A 20,048-nucleotide genomic window follows, 5' to 3' on the forward strand; every position below is an offset into this window, starting at 1 on the left:
ATAACAAAACAGAGTGATAAAACTAAGATCAGAGTGGGAAAAACAATGAAGTTCTATTGTCTTACATCCTAGAAACATGGACAAAGCATTTATTACCTCAGTTCTCTTTCACAGAAAGTGTTCATACTACATATATATTTAGAAAATAAAATACAGAAAGTGATCGGTGAGGCCATGTATTTTACAATTAGGAAAAAATTTTAGAGTTATTTTACATTTACTTGGTATTCTAGCTGGCTCCAATCTTCCTCTCTCAGCTAACACGGCAGCCATAAAATAAATGGCAAAAGCTCCATCAGACACAGTTCCCAACACCTGGATGGGTTCTACTGTAATTATCAAGTCAGTTGTTTACATGTTCCCATGGCAATGGATTGCTGCAGCTATTTCAGGTCCCACGATAACCCACTGAAGCTGTAACTTGGAACTGAATTAAAAATTAGATAACATCTGAGCAACTGTCTCAGAATAAAGTGTATCTCTGAAAAGCTGCAACACACTTACACAGTTACGTAAGCATACTCCCCACAGAACTGCTGTTGGACGATGTTCCGCACATCTGGATTCTTTTGTTTAGACAAAGTATCTTCCAAAAGAGACATAAAGAGCTTTGAAAATTCTTGGGCATCCTACAACACAAGTTCGGGTTAATAAAAAAAAAAAATCATATCTTGCTTTTCAACTTCTGCTACAAACAGTAGTAAGTTAAACATTCCCAAAACTATTTGTACTTTGAACTTGGCTCTAATGTTGAATCAGTTTATGCCCATGTAAGAATTCTTAGAAATAAGATCAGGGAAAATGTATAATAAAGTGAACAGTAACTAAACACTCTAATTCAAGATAAAATAATTTTTTGAAAGCATTTCACTTTATTTCTTTCTGTAAACATTCAAGGAATGCTTGGATACCTTTTTATATTTAAAAATAAATAAAAGGTTCTTACCTGCTGTTGCCCCGTGTCCAAGCCCAAGGCTTTAACAAATCCCGATGGATCAATGTATCGTCTGTTACTGTTTTGCAACAAGGCAAACAAGTACTGGAGATGCTCACAAATTGTTTGAGGCTCATAATCTATTTTAAAAAATGTTTACTTTTTAAAAACTGCTACTTTTTAAAATGTATTTCACTTCACATAAGAACATAATTAAATACCCTTACATCCAAACTGTAATAGCATTTTGCAATAGTTTTAAAACTTCAAAAGAAACAAATTAATAATCACATGTCTTTTGGAAGTAATGAGGCAGCCATAGCTGTCTATATACCTCCCATAAAAGCAAGAGGGCATATGTACAGTACGACAATCCCAATTGTGACTGGTTTCTAAATGTCAAAACACACCGGAACATTCATTCCGAAAATAAAAATACTTATTTACCATTCATATAAGATGGCCAAATACTTTCATGAAATCTCATTCATGAGGACCTGCCACAAACAGAGCAAGGGACAGGAATCTCAAGCATAGAGATTCCAGCTTGCATAAAGATTTTGCTGTTAAAAATCCTAGAATTTTTTGAGTTACAAATTTTAATGAGTTAAGGGAAGGTATGCAACTCAGATGCATAAATCTCGGGGACCTTAAAATACTTCAGTATTATCTTCTGTGCCAGTTATCAATTTATTACCTTTTAGCTCTAAACCCACCCTTCTTAGCCTGCTCTGTGATAACAGAGACGAGCTCTGCAAATGTTTCCCCTTTGCCAGATAGTTCGGGGTTGTCTTATCAGTAGGGGCACTGGAGAGGAGAGGGCAGCTGTTCCTCTCACTAGGCTCCTGTGGACTCCAGGCTCCTGGAGTCGACAAGTGGCCAGGAACCTCCTTCAGCACCTCCTGTGCTTCACAGTGGAATACACCATGAGACACTTCCCCTTGAATGACCACCCTGTGAATGACCTTCTGGGCATCCTTTCAGCAGACTTCACAAAGGGGTTCCCAGGCCCAGAACCTCCTTGAAGGGTTTACAGCAGAGACACCCGTGCCCCGACATCCCGCCCGCCCACCCCGCCCACGGAGGCATCTCAGCACATTTCGGACGCATGGAGAGCCACGGCAGTGCTCTCTCCCAAGAGGTCTGCATCTCAGCCCCAGGGGTAGTGGCTGCCACTCCCGTATTGTTTCAAGCCCTGTTTAAGTCTTACTAACCAACTCCCCCATTACTTGAATTTCCAGTTAATAATCCCCTATGCTTTCTCCGCTCAAATTATTATGCAGTTTCTGTCTCCTGATTGGACCCTGATGGTTTATCTCTTCATTACTGGTTGGCCAAAAAGTTCATTTGGTTTTTTCCATATGATGTCTCTAGTAGTGCTTAGTTGTCTTTGACTTCATTTAAAACAATTTTGTTAGATTGTATTGTGACAGCTGTCATGTCAATGTGCATTTAAAAAAAATCAAAACTGGTGAGTTTTTGTGTAGCCATTTTAATATTGAAGATGGAAGAAAAATATTAACATTATTGGTATAGTATACTTTATTATTTCAAGAAAGGTAAAAACGCAACTGAAACGCAAGAAAAAGATTTGTACAGTGTATGGAGAAGGTGCTGTGTGACTAATCCAAAGTGGTCTGCAAAGCTTTGCACTGGAGATTCCTCTCCGGATGATGCTCCACGGTCAGGCAGACCAGCTGAAGTTGATAGAGATCAAATAGAGACATGAACTGAGAGCAATCAACGTTATACCACATGGAAGACAGCCGGCACACTCAAAATATCCAAGTCAATAAAGTTGTTGGTGAAAATAACATTTTTTTCTTTTAGCCCTGACTGGTGTGGTTCAGTGGACTGAGTGTTGACCTGCAAACTGGAAGGTTGCCTTTGATTCCCAGTCAGGACACATGCCTGGGTTGCAGGCCAGGTCCCCAGCTGAGAACATGCGAGAGGCAACTGACTGATGTTTCTCTCCCCCTCTTTATCCCTCCCTTTCTCTCTCTCTCTGAAAATACATAAATAAATTCTTTTTTTAAGTGTCTTTTATTTTATGGAAAAAACTAAACAGGTTTTTTGGCCAACCCAATACCAAAACCGTGACTTTCAGGAAATCAATATTCATTTGCAAAATAAAGATAAAAATCTTACTTCCTGGGGTGCAGGGCTTTGCAGGCGGTTAAACACTATTTAAATAAGTCTGTATCTACTCCAACTCTTATTTTACAGGCTGGATACTGCCTAAGATCTTAAATTACTATACCCCCTGGTTTTCTTACATGTAAAATAGCTGGGAACAGAACTCAGACCCCACCGTTCCCAATATAAACCCTTTCTACTATGTGCACTGCACTGCGCCGGTTGAGACAACACCAGAAACGGGACACTCTTATTACAGAACAAGGTGAAGAACTTCAGTGAAACACTAAAATGTATGTGCTTAGAAAATCATTAAAAATCCTTGAAGATATACATTAAAGCCACAATACCCAAAGAATTCTGCCCACGGTGCATCATTTTATAAAATGGAAATTTAGTTTTCACTTGTTATTTGACAGGTAAATTTATACTTCAGCAAAACAATGTCAAAAGTTTTTAAAATGATCCATTTTACAGGACTCCTCCTTTACATACACTATTACCTTAAATATTCAATACGCTGTCTACCTAGATTTAAATATCCAGAACTCTCGAAGTAAAGCTCTGTGGAAAGAAACTGAAGGGCGTGTGAGCACCGTGAGGCAGAGATTACCGCAGACACGGCCCAAGACTCTCAAGCATCACCACTGCTGAAGGGCAGCAAGACGTGGGGCTTCGAACCCCAGCTTTCCTCACTCTGAGTCAAAGACAGTAGCACTGTGTCCCCATCGGATCATAAAAAACAGCACCGGATTCACAGATGAAAGCAAGAGTCAAAAGTTCCCCACTTGGAGCTCCCAAACCTATGTAACCTTAGACACTCACTTCCCTCCACCCCCCAACCCCCCCAACTTTGAGAAAGAGAAAAATCTGGTTTCTTCCATGAAAGTACCATCTCAAAGAGAACAATTTCTCAAAAACAAACTAGTACCAACTAGGATAACAAGCCACATTCTGTGCAGGAAAACAACCAAGTAGACACTCACTTCCTGGTCAGGGCACATGCCTGGGTTGTGGCTTCAGTCCCTAGTCCCCCAGTCCGGGCGCGTACAAGAGGCAACTAATCAATGTTTCTCTCTGACACTGATGTTTCTCTCCCTCTCTTTCTCCCTCCCTCCCCCTCTCCTCAAATAAATAAAATCTTAAAAAAATAAAATAAAACAATTAATTCCAGTAGAAACAGCCTGAAACTGAATCTGTCTAAATTTGCACATTAGTGGCTAACTTTGCCAAAGTTAGTGAATTTAATCTTAATTTTAGGAGGTTATCTCCTAAGTCAGCCTATTTTAATAAATACTTCAGTGTAAAAAACTAGGCAGAAGAGTAACCTTGTCTGCTTTGTTGACAGATTTTCATCAATCACTAGAAAATAATGGACTACAATCACAGCGTACTACTGAGAGAAACTGTAACTGTAAACTACATGAGAATACTTGCCATTTTGTACATAAAGGATAAAAATACAGAAGAAAAGAAAGGTGATTTTGAATCCTGACAACGTTCATAAAGGACTTAGGTCCATGCCTGGCGCAGAAGGAACACATGAAAGTAAGTTTTCTTCCTCTGTTTGTTTGGTTCAGATGTGAGCTTAGCTGGTGGTGTACTCAGAGGTGAGCCCTGCCCACACCATCCCCACTGACCTTTCTCCTTCTGGGTATCGTCGCCCATCATGTAGTCGCTACAGGTACTTTGACATAAGTACAGCGCCTGCCGAAGCTCCAGGTTCAGAAACCAGACTTGAAGAAATGTGTTGACGTAACAAGTAGCTCCAAGGTTAGTAAGACCCACGAATGAGTTCTACAAAAATAGAAAATTTACCATTAGAAAAACCAATCTTCCTTTAAATATAAATATTATAAACAGCATTATTTTTTAAATTTCAGATTAAAAAGTCATTGAAACTGTCTCAGCCAGCACGGTGCAGCACCTTCAGCCTCTCGGCCAAGGGCAGGGCATCGCTCTGGTGAAGGCCCTGTCTGGGTCGACTACAGGACTGAAAAGGTTAGGAGACGCCTAGTCGTGTAGTCATCTTGTCTTCTCCGGCCACTGAAGTTTACAACTGCACAGTGAGCTCCATCCGCTTCGAACATGGACACATAGGTTTTTTATTTGCTATACTCCTAAACTGCCAACATTCAGAAGAATGACAAAGTAAAACTTCCAGAAAAGTTCCTCTTTATCCTCTAGATCTGGGAGATGGGGAGAAAGGGGGGGTTGGCTGCAATTTTTTTCCAAAGATAAGATTGAAAATTCCTGAAAGTTACAAATAATCATTCTTTTTAAACAGAAAAAAATATCTATGCATCTGACAATTTTGTGAATGCCAGGCTTTATGATTAGGAAATCCTAATGTGTATAAAATACAAAGTAAAACTATCTCTTATGTGTATAACATATAAAAATACAAGCTCAAGAAAGCAAAGTTGTATCATTGTAAGAGCTTGTTCCATTGATTTGCCACCTCCTTTAAAGAGACTTAAAAAACAGTTCAAAATAAAACATACACTGTTAAGGCAAACAAAGAATCAGCATTTAAACTAAAACTGTTATCAAAAGGCTTACTGGACTACACAGCTACCTATTTTAAAGCAGACCATTAAGAACTGTTCCAGTTCCAGCAGTTCAGAATCTTAGGTCCACTACTTATCTTAAAGCTGCATAGGTTACCTGAAGTCAGTAATGATTTCTGATCAGAGGCGCAAAATAAATAAAACAAACAAACGTAGAACACCACATAAAATCACTTTAAAATGATGGCTTACCTTTTTTCTCCTCTCACAATTGGGATCATCAATATTATGAAAACTATTTTCATCTATTTCTCCTAACCAAACATGCTCACCAATCCCAACCAAGCAATTTGGATTTCCTTTGCAGTTTCGTCTATGGAAAAAAATATAGTTAAATGTAATTTTAAAATACCATAGTTCCATGATATGAAACATGCAAATTAAAATTATAATGATACACCATTTAAAAAATCTATTTCTTACCTATGAGATTGGCAAAGCTGAGAAAGTATACCACCACACTCAGTTTGTGAGGCTGAGAAAAACAACTCATTTACTGCTAATGAGAACGCACACTGGTGGGATTCCTCCTGAGAGAAATTTTGCATTCTCTAACAAGTCTACTACTCATACACCCAGCCGTCTCATTTCTAAGAGTTCACCCGGAAGATACATCTCCAACACTCCTTACGGCACTGCTTGTAACGGCAAACACTGGAGGCCAAGGGACCAAACACAGGGGATATGGTATGCACACATAACAGAGTACTACACGAGTATAAAACGAAAAACACATGCAAAAGACTTCTGTGGACTGAGGTCGAGTAATTTCTAGGATATATTATAGTAAGTAAAAAAAAGTCAAGTACAAAAGACTATCCATAGTATATTATTTGTATGTGTGTGTAAGAAAAAAGAAATACAAAAAGAATAAAGCAGAGACTAATGAAATTGGTTACCTACTAGAATAAGGGTAAAAAAGGAGGGGGCCCTGGCTGGTATGGCTCAGTGGACTGAGTGTCAGCCTGTGAACCAAAGGGTGTCTGGTTCAGTTCCCAGTCGGGGCATGTGCCTGGGTTACAGGCCAGGTCCCAAGTATGGGGCGCACGAGGCAACCACACATTGATGTTTCTCTCCCTCTCTTTCTCCCTCTCTTTCCCTCTCTCTAAAAATAAATAAATAAAATCTTTTAAAAAATAAAAAACATATAAAAAATAACAGTGCATGACACTTTTCTGAATATACTATTCCATGCATTATTGGATTCCCGAGCCATGGGAAATGTGTGTGTGTGTGTGTGTGTCTCTCTTTCTCACACATACACACACAATCTATAAGGATGGAGGGAACCCTGAAATCAATACAAACATATTTCAATAACCAACATGTCTACAGTGGGAGGCAGGGGAAGACTAACCCAAGCTCACTAGTAGTGCCCTTAGGCTAAAAACAAAAAGAACAAACGCCAAACTCTTAACAGCTTCCTTTTCACAGAGACACGAAATAACAATCTGACACAACATTCTGTACGTTCTACCACTGAACCAGAAGTAAATATATTGGGAACAACAAAGGGAACCAAGTTTTGAAGAGAGAAGTTACAAATAAGAAAGGGAGGAAGAATAAAATGAACTCTGCACGCCGACTAGGAAAGTAAGAGCTGTAAGGCTAAACATAATACAGAGACAGGCAGATTAGGGTTGCCAGGTAAAATACAAGGCAGGGATTATTTAAGTTTCCGATTGATGACATACTTATGCTCAAGAAGTATTTGTTGTCATTCTGAAATTTAAATTTAATTGGGCAGCTCAAATGGGATAGCTTTTTGTGAGCTGAGGACCTAAAAGCAATAATATGAGCACACCTAGCAACCAGATCTTGATTTCTAAATATTCCCCGCTTGAAGAACCCAGGGCTCCTTGGAGAAATGGCTGTTGCCAAGGCTGAGCAGAGAAAGCACAAGATAAACAGAACATCTTGCTGTGCCCAAATGGTGAAGATGCACTCAAAGAACGATGGGGACATGTTAAAGGAGGCTTGTAGTGGCCAGCCTGGATCAAATGGAACAATATGAGCGACAATGACCCCTGACTGGTGTGGCTCAGTGGGTTGGGCGTTGTCCCACAAACTGAAAGGTCGCGGGTGAGGGCACAGGCCTGGGCTGCAGGCCAGGTCCCCAGTTGGGGGCATGTGAGAGGCTACCAATTGATATTCTCTCACACAATGATATTCTCTCCCTCTCTTCCTCCCTCCCTTCCCCTCTCTATAAAAATAAATAAAATCTAATAAATAAATAAATAAATAAATAGTGGTGGGATTATAACTACTGAATAAAGTAAGGAATCTATAGTAAAATGGATGAATGGATGGATGAATGGATAGACGAATAGGAAGTCTTTAGAGAAGAAAGCCAACTTACAAAGTAAAAGGAAGGACATAACTAGAAAATCACCATTTGGCATCCAACAGATTAATAAAAGAATCAGGCAAGAATCATCACGTATGCCAGCTAGCTAGTGTAGGCAGGCTTGAGAAGTAACGGAGTATTTACAAACCCTCAATGTAGCTCAGCACAAGCTGTGTGTTAATTACAAAAGGAAAAACAGAGGCTCTGAGTGGAGAAACCTGGCAGAAAGCGCCTTAACCAAGTGACCAAAGCTAATGAACCAATAACGGGACCAGGTGTTGACAGCATGCACCTCCTGGTATGACGCACGAAGAGCAACGTCAGCCAAACCCAAGTTGAGGAACTTTCTATTAAAAAGTATCATGTACTTTTCAAAAGTGCCAGTGTCACAAAATACGAAGAAAGACCAAGTAACCATTCCATATTAAAGGAGATCAATGAGGCACTGCAACACAGGAGCTTGGATTTTCTTGTTATAATGGACATTATTAAGTCAGCACGTCTGAATATTTCAGAAGGTCACCCACTAATGCTTCAGTGGTAGCAGTTAAAGACTGGAAACATGGTTAATAGCTATCAATACAAAACTGATAAAATAAGTAACAAAAACAAATAGTGGAAACTACTGCCATCACGGAATAAAAGGAGAAATGTTTTAATGTTGTGATATGTAACAATATCATTAGTTGAGAAAAGCAGGTTCAAAATAGTGTTTAAAAATGGTGTGATAGGCCTGTTTGTTTAGATAAAAGTATAAACAGGAAACCACCACCTCTGAGGAGCTTCACCTGTGTATTTTCTAGACGCAAATGAAGAGAGGCTGTCTATGCTTCCCCATCACCTTCTATACCATTCAGACTTAGAACTATAAACTGCACTACATATTCCAAAAATAATGTTTAATGTTCCACTTAAACATACTGTCTTCTTGGCTTTAAAAAATAAAAATGAGGCCCTGGCTGGTGTACCTCAGTGGATTGAGCTCGGGCCTGCGAACCAAAGGGTCACTGGTGCGATTCCCAGTCAGGGCACATGCCTGGGTTGCAGGCCAGGTCCCCAGTAGGGGGTTCATGAGAGGCAACCACACATTAATGTTTCTCTCTCTCTCTTTCTCTCTCCCCTCCCTTATAAAAATAAATAAATAAAATCTTTTTTAAAAATTAAAAAATTAAAAAATAAAAATAAAAATGAGAACAAGTTTGGCCAATGTAGGAGCAGTTTTGTCAGGTTTATGTCAAAGGCAGGTTGGAAAATAACTTACTGAAGAAGTAAAAGTAGGACTGTTTGCTGAGGGGGAAAGGTCTGGAAAGGAGTCATTTTTTATTGGCCTATATCTCGTCTCCAGTGGGAAAGGACTACTGCAAGGGGTTACATCCCTGAGAGTAAAAAAATCACTCCTTTACTCCACAGTAATTTTTCTCTTCTATCCAGACAAGATATAAAGAAACAAACAAACACCCTGATCCAGAGATCCTTCCTTGGAAGATTCCTTTTAAAACACATGACAGCTAGCAGCATTGGACTACAAGGGCTTCAGGAGGGGAAGAGCTAAACAGAATGAAAATGTGGCTTTAAAACAAAATAAGTAGGTACATATTCTTTCAAATCTACTTTTCAAGGTATAACATCAAGTAATTTGTGCTTTTTCCTCTTGCATAAGGAAGGTGGTACTTCCTCACATGACTTGGCAGGGGAGACAGCCTCTCTCCTAGCGGTCAAGCACACCCATCCCCTTCTCTCAGAAAAGAATTCCAGTGGAAACGCTAAGATTTAGTACCCTGGTCCGGCCAGCATGGCTCCATTGGTTGGAGCCTTCCCCACAGACTGAAGGGTGCTAGGTTTGATTCCTGGTCAGGGCACATACCCAGGCTGACATCAATGTCTGTCTGTCTGTCTGTCTGTCTGTCTCTCTCTCTTTCAAAAAAAAGACCCAAAAAGCACTGAAAGAATGTCCTGGGGTAAGGACTAAAAAGAAAAAAAAAGAGGTTTTAGTCTCCTGTTCCTGACAGCAAAATAATAGAGTGAATGAACAAAAAACTGGCTCTCCTTGCCCTCATTCCCCACTCCCCTCTACACACACAAACCCTCTGTCCTTAGTCCAGTGCTGGCTTACAAAAGCAAAGACAGACACATCTGACCCTTGAACAACACGGGTTTGGACTGCACGGGTCCGCTTATGCACCATTTTTTTTCAACAAATAGGTACAGTGCTGTAAATGTATTTTTCTTACGATTTTCTGGCTTACTTTATTGTGAGAATACATACAACATACAAAATGTTTGTTAATCAACTGTTCATTCATTAATAAGGCTTTTCTGGTCAACAGTATAATATCAGTAATGTTTTGGAGGGGACGAGTTATATGGGGATTCTCAACTGTGTGGGTGTCAGTGCCCCTAACACGTCATGGTGGCGGGGTTGGGGGGCAGTGAGACGGAGAAATGTAAAGGGGATGCCGTTGTAATAGAAGAGACGAGAAGTGAGGATTATGCTGGAATTGAACTTCTGTTAATCAAAATACAATGTTAAGAAAGTAAAAAAGCAAGCAGGACTGGAAGATACTGTCAATATACATATATATTCAACAAAGCATTTGTATCCAAAATAAAGAACTCCTACAAATCAGACCTCTGGCCAAGATGGAGGCATAGGGAAACACAAATCACCTCCTCCCACAACCAAAAGAAGGGTAACAACAAATTTTAAAACAAAAAACAACCGGAATGCCAGGAAATCAAACTGTACAGAAGCCAGACAACCAATGAGTTAAAGAAGAAACATTCATGCAGACTTGTAGGAGGGGCAGACACTGGCAGTCTGGGTGGAGAAGACTCCCAGCAAGGCTGCAACTGGAAGACCAGGTGGGTGAGTGAGGTGGCAGCATCTGGAGAACTGGGTGGTCCCACATTTGCGAGCAGATAAACCAGGAGGAACAACTGGAAAGCCAGACAGACCTCGAAAACCCAGGGTACCAGTACAGGGAAATAAAGCCTTAAAATCTCTGACCGTAAAAACCTGTGGGTGTTGAGGCAGCAGGAGAAATTCCCAGCCTCACAGGAGAGTTCGTTGGAGAGACCCACAGGGTCCTAGAATGAACACAAACCCACCTACCTGGGAATCAGCACCAGGAGGGCCCAATTTGATTGTGGGCAGCAGGGGAAGTGACTGAAAGCAGGGTGAGAGCTTAGCAAATGTCAATGTTTCCTCTCTGACCCCTCCTCCACATTCAGCACCACAACAAAACCACATGGGTTGCCCCACCCTGGTGTATACCTCGAGCTCCGCCCCTTACTGTGTAACAGGTGTGCCAAGACAAAAAATATGGCCCAAATTAAAGAACAGATCAAAGCTCCAAAAATAGAACTAAGCAATGAAGAGACAGCCAAACTATCAGATGCAGAGTTCAAGACACTGGTAATCAGGATGCTCACAGAAATTCTTGAGTATGGTCGCAAAAGAGAGGAAAAAGTGAAGGCTATGAAAAGTGAAATAAAAGAAAATGTACAGGGAACCAACAGTGATGGGAAGGAAACCGGGACTCAAATCAATGATTTGGAACAGAAGAAATAAACGTTCAACCAGAACAGAACGAAGAAAAAATTCAAAAAAAATGAGGTGAGGCTCAGGAACCACAACTTTAAATGCTCCAACACCTGAATCATAGAGGTGATAGAAGAAGAAGAGGAAGAGCAAAAACTGGAAAACTCATATGAACAAATAATGAAGGGGAACTCCCCCAATCTGGAGAAGGAAATAGATGTCCAGGAAGTCCAGGAAGCTCAGAGAGTCTCAAAGAAGTTGGACCCAAGGAAGCACATACCAAGGCACATCATAATTACATTACCCAATATTAAGGATGACAGAATCTTAAAAACAGCAAGAGAAAAGGAGACAACTACCTACAAAGGAGTTCCCATAGGACTATCCACTGATTTCTCAAAAGAAACCTTGCAGGCAAGAAGGGGCTGCAAAGTATTCCAAGTCATGAAAGGCAAGGACCTCCATCCAAGATTGCTCTATCCAGCAAAGCTATCATGTAGAATGGGAGGGCAGCTTTGGATGGTGTGGCTCAGCGACTGAGCACTGTCCTGTGAACCAGAGGGTTGCCTAGTTAGGTTCCTGGTTGGGGTGAATTCCTGGGTTGAGGGCTGGGTCCCCGATTTGGGGAGCATGAGAGACAACCACACACTGATGTTTCTCTCCCTCTCTTTCTCCCTCCCTTCCCGTCTGTCTAAAAATAAATAAATGTTTAAAAAAATAGAATGTAAGGGCAGATAAAGTGCTTCCCAGATAAAGTTAAAGGAGTTCATCATCACCAAGCCCTTATTATATGAAATGTTAAAGGGACGTTCTAAGACAAAGAAGATGATCAAAACTATGAACAGTAAAATGACAAACTCACAACTATCGACAACTGAATAAAAAAAAACAACTAAGCAAACAATTAGAACAGGAACAGAATCACAGAAATAGACATCACATGGAGGGTTATCAGTGGGGAGGGGGAAAGGGAGGAGGTAGAATGAGGGAAAGGTACAGGGAATAAAAAGCATAAATGGTAGGTACAAAATAGACAGGGGAGGTTAAGAATAGTGTAGGAAACGGAGAAGCCAAGGAAGTTATATGTAGGATCCATGGTCATGAACTAAAGTGGGGCAATGCTGGTGGGAGGGGGGGTGCAGGACGGAGGGGAATAAAGGGGAATAAAACAGGACAATTATAATAGCATAATCAATAAAATATGCTTAGAAATAATACTGTATTGTATACTTAAAAATTTAAGAGGGTACATCTCATGTGAACTGTTCTTTACCACAAATATTTAAAAGAAAAAAAAAGCCCCAAACTACAAATCAACAAGATAATCAAGAAGACAAAAATGGGTAAAAAGTCTAAACAAGCACCTCACTAGAGGATACCCAAATAGTCAAATATGAAAGAGGTCAATTTCATTGGCCATTAGAAAAATGCACATTAAAACCACAAAAAGATACAATGATACATACATCATAACGACTAAAATTAAAATTATGCCAACTATTGGTGAGAACACGTAGCTAATGAACTCTCACATACTGTCCATGAGAATAGAACGTGGAACAATGATTGTGAAAAACAGTGTGGCATCACCTACTAAAGCTAAATAAACGCTTATGACCCAGTAATTCCTCTCTTTTCAAAAATGTATATATAGCGCCAAAAGATACAAGAATGTTCATTACAGCTTCATTCATAATAGCCAAATACTGGAAAAATTCTAAATGACCATCACCAGGAAGAAAGGATAAAACACAAAATAACACAATGGAATACTGCACACCCTAACAGGGAACACACTACGGCTCCTCACAATGTGGATGAATCTCACAATGCTAAGCGGGAAAACAGACACAAAAAGAACTACAATGTATCCTTAATTGTATACAAAGTTCAAAGTTGAAAAAATAATCTGTTGTATCCAAAGTAAGGATAGTCCCTCACTTCTGAGGAGGAGGGCCGTGGTACTGATCAGTAGGAGGCAGAAAATGGGAGATGTGGGTGTTCTGGAATCCTAGTAACATTTTAATTTTGGCAATAGATACACTATCGAAATGTTCCCTCTGTGGTAATTCACCCAGTGTAATTCTTACCATTTGTGTACTTTTCTGTTAAAAAAAGTCAAGTAAATTTACTTAAGTAAGAACCATTAGAAAAAGTCTAAGAGGAATTAAGAAGGGTCTTGCCTTAGCAGATGTTTTAAAAATATTATCAAGTGCCATGACTAGTATTGCTCAGTGGGTTGGGCATCATCCCACAAACCTAAAGGTCGCCAGTTAGATTCCCAGTCAGAGCACATGCCTGGGTTGCAGGTGTGTGAGAGGTAAGCAGTTAATGTTTCTCTCCCTCCCTTTTTCTCTCTCTAACAATGAATGAATGAATGAATGAAAGAAAGAAAGAAAGAAAGAAACATTATCAAGTAATTAGAACTGTGGCCCTAGTTAAGAGTATTGAGTCAAATCAATGGCAGAGAATAGGGCTAAGAAACAAACCCAACCACACAGAAGAATATGTCATATAATATAGGTGGCTTTTTAACTAGTGGAGGAATACCAGATTATTCATTAAGTGATGTTAAAAAACTGATTAGCCATTTGATAAAAAGTAAAATAAAGATGAATCCCTACACCTCGCTCCCTAAATTAAATTAAATGCTAAAAGAACAAAGACTGAATGCATAAAATGAAAACATCAGTACTAAAACAAAACATGAGTGAATACTTCTATAATACTGGAATTGGGAAATCCAGAAACCATAAAGAAAAGTACTGATAAAATTGATCACATAAAAATATGGGTTTTGCCCTGGCTGGTGTGGCTCAGTGAACTGAGTGTTGGCCTGCAAACCAAAGGGTCTCTGGTTCAGTTCCCAGTCAGGGCACATGCCTGGGTTGCAGGCCAGGTCCCCAGTATGGGGCGCAAGAGGCAACCACACATTGATGTTTCTCTCCCTCTCTTCCTCCCTCCCTTCCCTTCTCTCTAAAGATAAATAAATAAAATCTTTTAAAAATTTATGGGTTTTGACGTGACTGTCAAAAGGAAAAATACCCATAAGAAAAAAAAGGTGCCCTGGCTGGTGTGGCTCAGTGGGTTGAGTGCCGGCCTGTGATCCAAAGGGTCGCCAGTTCCATTCCCAGTGTAGAGCACAGGCCTGGGTTGCAGGCCAGGTCCCCCGTAGGGCGCACTCCAGAGGCACCCATATATTGATGTTTCTCTCCCTCTCTGAAAATAAATAAATGAAATCTTTTCTTTAAAAAAGGAAAAATATCTTGAACAGAGAAATTCAATAAGTTCTTGAAAATGTAAGGAAATCAACAATACAAAACACACAATTCACAGGATAAATACAAATGGCCAACAAATATAAGATGCTCAATGCCACTAGCAAAAAAAAAAAAAAAGGTGGTGGGGGCAACTGAAAATAAGATGCTATTTCTCACTCATCAGGTAGGTGTTTGAAATAGGAATGCCTGGGTTGGAAACAGGGTGAACATCGATGGCCGTGTTAAATGGTCTGAACTTTTACCATCTATCAAAACTTAAAATGGTCATCATACCCTTCACCTCAGGGATTCCTCATCTTGCAACCTAAGTGAAAACAATGATACAACCAAGACACATTAATAGGGATGTTCACAGCAGCACTGAATGTAGTATCAAATACTGGAAACCCAAAGGTCCACCAACAGGGAACTGGGCATGTAATTACGTATCTATCTTTACACAAAGAAATACCACAGTCATTTAAAATAATAATGCAGAGGCCCTCCCTGGCCTGCTAGCTCAGTGGGTGAGAGCATTGTCCTGAGACACCAAAGTTGTGGGTTCCATCCCTGGTCAGGGCACATAAAAGAATTAACCAATGAATGCATAAACTAAGTGGAACAACAAATCGATCCCTCTCTCTCTCAAATTGATAAATTAAAAATTTTTTTTATTAAAGTAGGTCTCTGTGCACTAACATGGAAAAAGGTGTATTGCCAAATAAAATCAAGTTGTAAAAAGTATGTTGTGCGACGACCCTACCCTTCTTTGTAAAATAACAATTATGTTGGTTGTTTACATCTGTCTTACCTCTAAAATATATGGCCCAGAAAGGAAGAAAGTTTAACTTCTGAGGCTTTATCCCAGAGCCACCCAGAATGCTTTCAGGCCCACCGTAGGCACACAAAATTGCTGCATAAAAGAATGAATACTGCAGCAAGTCGCATACCAGGCGCTCAGAAAGTACTGTGTTGGTGACAGTGAGGAAATAAGACCTCCTTACACGATGACAGAGAAATTTGAGGTAGAGCCATCATTCCTACGGGCAATTTAGCAATACGGGTCAAAATGAAAAACGCACAGCCCTCACCCACCAATTTTACTTTAAGGAACTTACTTGACTATTATCCTCACTGTTAGTTTTAAGAATTAAGATACACAACACTTGCAGAATTCTACAGCTATAGAATTTAGTATGGGTTGCTTCCATCCTGTGATTGTACTAGCAGTTTCAGAAATATCAATAATGATCTTGATCCACCTACTCTTTGAATATGGCTGAACACCCCTGCAACTCTGGCCACTCATAACAGGTTGTGTATAGTATTAAAAAAAAAGATATCGATTAAGACCGTTAATTTAATTCTTCAATCTCTTATTCCTAAGAGTCAGAAGAACTGCTCAATCAAAAGGAAAAAGTGAGTGGGGGGAAAAAAGCCTTTTTGATATTTAAACAAAAATTGCTTGGACCTCTGATTAAGTGTGGTTCCAAAAGCATAACCAACCAGAAAATAAAAAAGATAAACTAGATTACATCAAAATTAAACAATTAGAAGCTATTGTACTGCAAATGGTACCATCAAGGAAGTAAAAAAAAAAAATTTGAAAGGAAATATTTGCAAATATAAGGGACTTTTATCCAGTATATATAAAGAACTCTTACATCTCAAAAATAAAGACAAATAACCCAATTTTAAAAGGGCAAAAGACTTGAATAGACATTTCTCCAAAGAAGATCTATGAATAGACCAATTAGCACATGAAGAGATGCTTAACACTAGTCTCCAGGAAATGCAAATCAAAACCACAGGATAGCAGTTCACATACAGTAGGATGGCTATGAAAGACAAAATCAGGTATGAAGATAGAGAAACTGGAACCCTCATACTTTGTACAACAGTGCAAGCACTTTGGAAAATAATTTGTCCATAATTTCCACACAAAAATCTGTACACAAATGTGCACAGCAGCATTAGTCATAGTGGCCAAAAAGTGGAATGGCCCAAATGTCCATCAACTGCTGAACTGCTGAATAAACATATATATATAAAATGTGGCAGGTGCATACATAAAATGGAATATTATTCAGCACTGAAAAGAAATGAAAATGACCAAGCACATGAAAAGATGCTCGTTAGTCATTAGGAAAATGTAAATCAAAACCACAATGAAATGCCACTTCAAACCCACTAGGGTGTAATTAAAAAAAAACAAGACGTAGAAAGTAACAGGTGTTAGCAAGGTTGAAGGGAGACTGGAACCCTCTTGCACTGTTGGTGGGAGTGTGAAGTAACAGCACAGCAGCTCTGGAAAACAGTGTGGCAGCTCCTCAACAAGTTAAACACAATTACCACACGATCCAGCAATCCCACTCCTGGGTATTGACCCAAAAGAACCGAAAAAAAGTGTCCTAACAAAAACCTGTACACAAATGTTCACAGCAACACTATTCACAAGAGCCAAAGTGGAAACTACCAAAATGTCAATCAGGTTAACTATGTGAGGTGATGGATGTATTTAATTACCTTGACCGTGATAATCATTCCACAATGCACACGTATATCAAATCAGCACATTACACACTTCAAATATATACAATTATTTGTCAATTATTCCTCAATAAAGTTTGGGAAGGGGATTCTTTTAAAGTTCATGTTTTTAAAAGACTCTTATTTATTTTTAAAGAGAGAGGAAGGAAGGGAGGGAGTGATACATCGATGTGTGAGAGAAACATCAACTGGTTGCCTCTTGCATGTGCCCCAAAAGGGAAACAGGCAGGCAACCCAGGCATATGCCCTGACCTGGAATCAAATCTGAGACCTTCGCCTTTGCAGGACGTGCCCAACCAACTGAGCCCCACCAGTCAGGCCAGGAGGGGATTTTTTAAGACCATCAACTAACGAACAGATAAATAAAACATGGTGTATCCAAACAATGGAATATTATTTGGGCATAAAAAGGAATTAAGTACTTGTACATGCTACAACATGGATGACTCTTGAAAGCATGCATTATGCAAAGTGAAAGCCAGACTCTCCCCCCAAAAGGCCACCTATTGTGTAAGTCCATTTATGTGAAATATCCAGAATAGAGAAATCCAGAGAGATAGATTAGTAGTGGTCACCAGGGGGTGTGAAGAGGGAAAATTGGAAGTGACTACTTAATGGATACAAAGTTTTCCTTTAGGGTGATGGAAAAAAAGTTCTGGAACAAGAGGATGGTGATGTTCGTACAATACTGTAAAGGTTGTACAAAGTGAACTGGATACTTTAAAAGGGTAAATTTTGTTATGTATTTTACATGCTTCAACATGGATGATCCTTGAAAATATTATGCCAAGTAAAAGAAGGCAGTCACAAAAGTCCAAATATTTGTACGATTCCATTTACGTGAAATGTCCAGAATAGGTAAATTTAGAGGCAGAAAGGAGATCAGTGATTGCTTGGAGCTTGGGGATCAGGGAGTGTAGAGGAGGACTGAGCGCCAATCTAATGGGTACAGGGCTTCTCTTGGGGGAAAACCCAACAAAATGTTTTAAAATCAGATTGTGGTGATGGCTAAACAGCCCTCTGGATATACAAACAAAAAACACTGGACGCTGTGTATTAAATAGGTGAATTGTATCTCAATGCTGTTTAAAAAAAGAGAAAAAAAAACCTGCTTGGGTGTAAAGTTTGCAGCTGCCGCTTAAAACTCACCTTCTCTATGCCATCCCCCTTAGAGTGATGTCAGCCAATTCCTACTCCTTTACTTCCGTTAAAATCAGAACTATTACAGTGAAAGAGTTTATATATTTTTTGATTACTCTGGAACCTAGTTATGTTGAGAAGCTGAACGAAGCTTAGCAAATTCTATTACACGCGGACTTCTGTCATTCCAATACTTACTGTTGGACTCGGACCTGCCCTCCTGTGAGCCCGACGCCCAGAGCTTGGAATGATTCGTTTGATTTATGGAAGTTCCCTAACTTGTCTGACTTCTCAAACTAGACTTTAAGCTCCAAAGCTGAAACCTCGACTTCCATTCCTTCCGGATCCCGCCGTAGAATGTAGAAACTCCAGAAAGCCTTCACTAAATGCCTGCTGAAAGGCGGCTACTGAGCATGCCCGGCTCGGCCAAGTCAGTTCAACAACATTCCGGAACAAAAACTATAGTTCCCGCGTCAAAAGGTGGAAAAACAGAAGAGACAGGCACAATGCCTAAGGATTGGGTATAAAAAGAAAGTCAAGGGTCAAGGGCTAAGGAGAAGTGAAGGACAACACTTACAGCTCAAACTGCATTACTTGATGGAGAGGTGTAGAGTCAGAACGACCAAAAAAAAAAAAAGGCTAAAAAAATACACTAGATTAACGAGAGAGGGGAGGACAACAGGGAGCTGAAGGGCACTGATGACTAGCTTAACCACAGGTTTTTCCAAAGCAACCCTATCCAAAAGTAATACTAAGATGATCAAGCTTCGGCGTCAACACTAATGCAAGATAAAGCTGTGATGAAACTCACTTCGAAGAAAGTTCCCTTTTTACAAGCAAAAAAGCCGAGCCGTGGCCAGGTTTTCCAACCACCAAGGTTGGCTATGCTCTCAGCTCCTCCTGCCCTTAACCATTTCCACCGCCATCTTCTAGATAAGAACCCAGAACCCGTTTGAAGGGTTTTCAGCAGCATCACCACCGTGCAGAGTCCGGGAAGGCTGCGTTTCCCAGGTCGCCCAAGAGGCGGAAAGCAGGAAGCCTCCACCTTGCTCCTCTCCGCGCCTGCTGGATGCACGCAACGGGCCGCAGTCTTCTTTCCCCCAACCCGACCCCTAGCCAGATTTTCCAAGGTCCGACGCGAGGAGGGCGCGAGGCCCGGTGCGCGGGCCTCACCTGCACACGCCGCGGATGCAGGGCTCCAACCAGATGCGGTAGGCGGTCTCGATGTGCTCCTGCGACACCTCCTCGGGCCGCACCGTCTCCGCCCAGCGCCAGGCGGCCTTCTCCAGCTGCAGCCGCGGGGCCATGGCCTTGGCCAGAGGAGCGCCTCCGGAACCGGGCCGCCGCTGCTGCCGCGGACGCCTCCACAGCCGCCCAAATGGGCTTCGCCACCTGCCAGCGATGAAGACCAGGCGCTCTCTCAGCCAGCTGGCCAGTCAATCACCTGCGCGCGCCACTGCCGCCGCGCCCGCCCGCGCCCGACCCGCACGACCGGCCGCAAAGCGTCGCCGCGGACACCCGACACCGCCCCCTCCCCCTAACTCCCGCAGACGTTGGAGACAGACTTCCC

General features: G+C 40.8%; 1 protein-coding gene across 4 annotated transcripts in view; it reads right to left on the bottom strand.

The window, feature by feature from the left end:
* USP48 (ubiquitin specific peptidase 48) overlaps positions 1–20,038 on the bottom strand; it is a 70,019-nt gene extending 49,981 nt beyond the window's left edge. For 2 of the 4 annotated variants that reach the window (XM_053919998.2, XM_053919995.2), the window contains exons 1-5: positions 19,652–20,037; positions 5,833–5,953; positions 4,711–4,867; positions 947–1,074; positions 505–629 (exon numbers count right to left, since the gene is read on the bottom strand). In XM_053919998.2, the coding sequence (XP_053775973.1) occupies positions 505–629; positions 947–1,074; positions 4,711–4,867; positions 5,833–5,953; positions 19,652–19,785 (665 nt within the window). In that variant the 5' untranslated portion in view covers positions 19,786–20,037. Of the gene's footprint in view, positions 1–504; positions 630–946; positions 1,075–4,710; positions 4,868–5,832; positions 5,954–19,651 lie in introns of all 4 variants that reach the window. The other 2 variants (XM_053919996.2, XM_053919997.2) reach the window with 2 other exon arrangements.
* Positions 20,039–20,048: the final 10 nt, after the last annotated feature.

Source organism: Desmodus rotundus, chromosome 3 (genome assembly GCF_022682495.2).
Source record: "Desmodus rotundus isolate HL8 chromosome 3, HLdesRot8A.1, whole genome shotgun sequence".
NCBI classification, from domain to species: domain Eukaryota; kingdom Metazoa; phylum Chordata; class Mammalia; order Chiroptera; family Phyllostomidae; genus Desmodus; species Desmodus rotundus.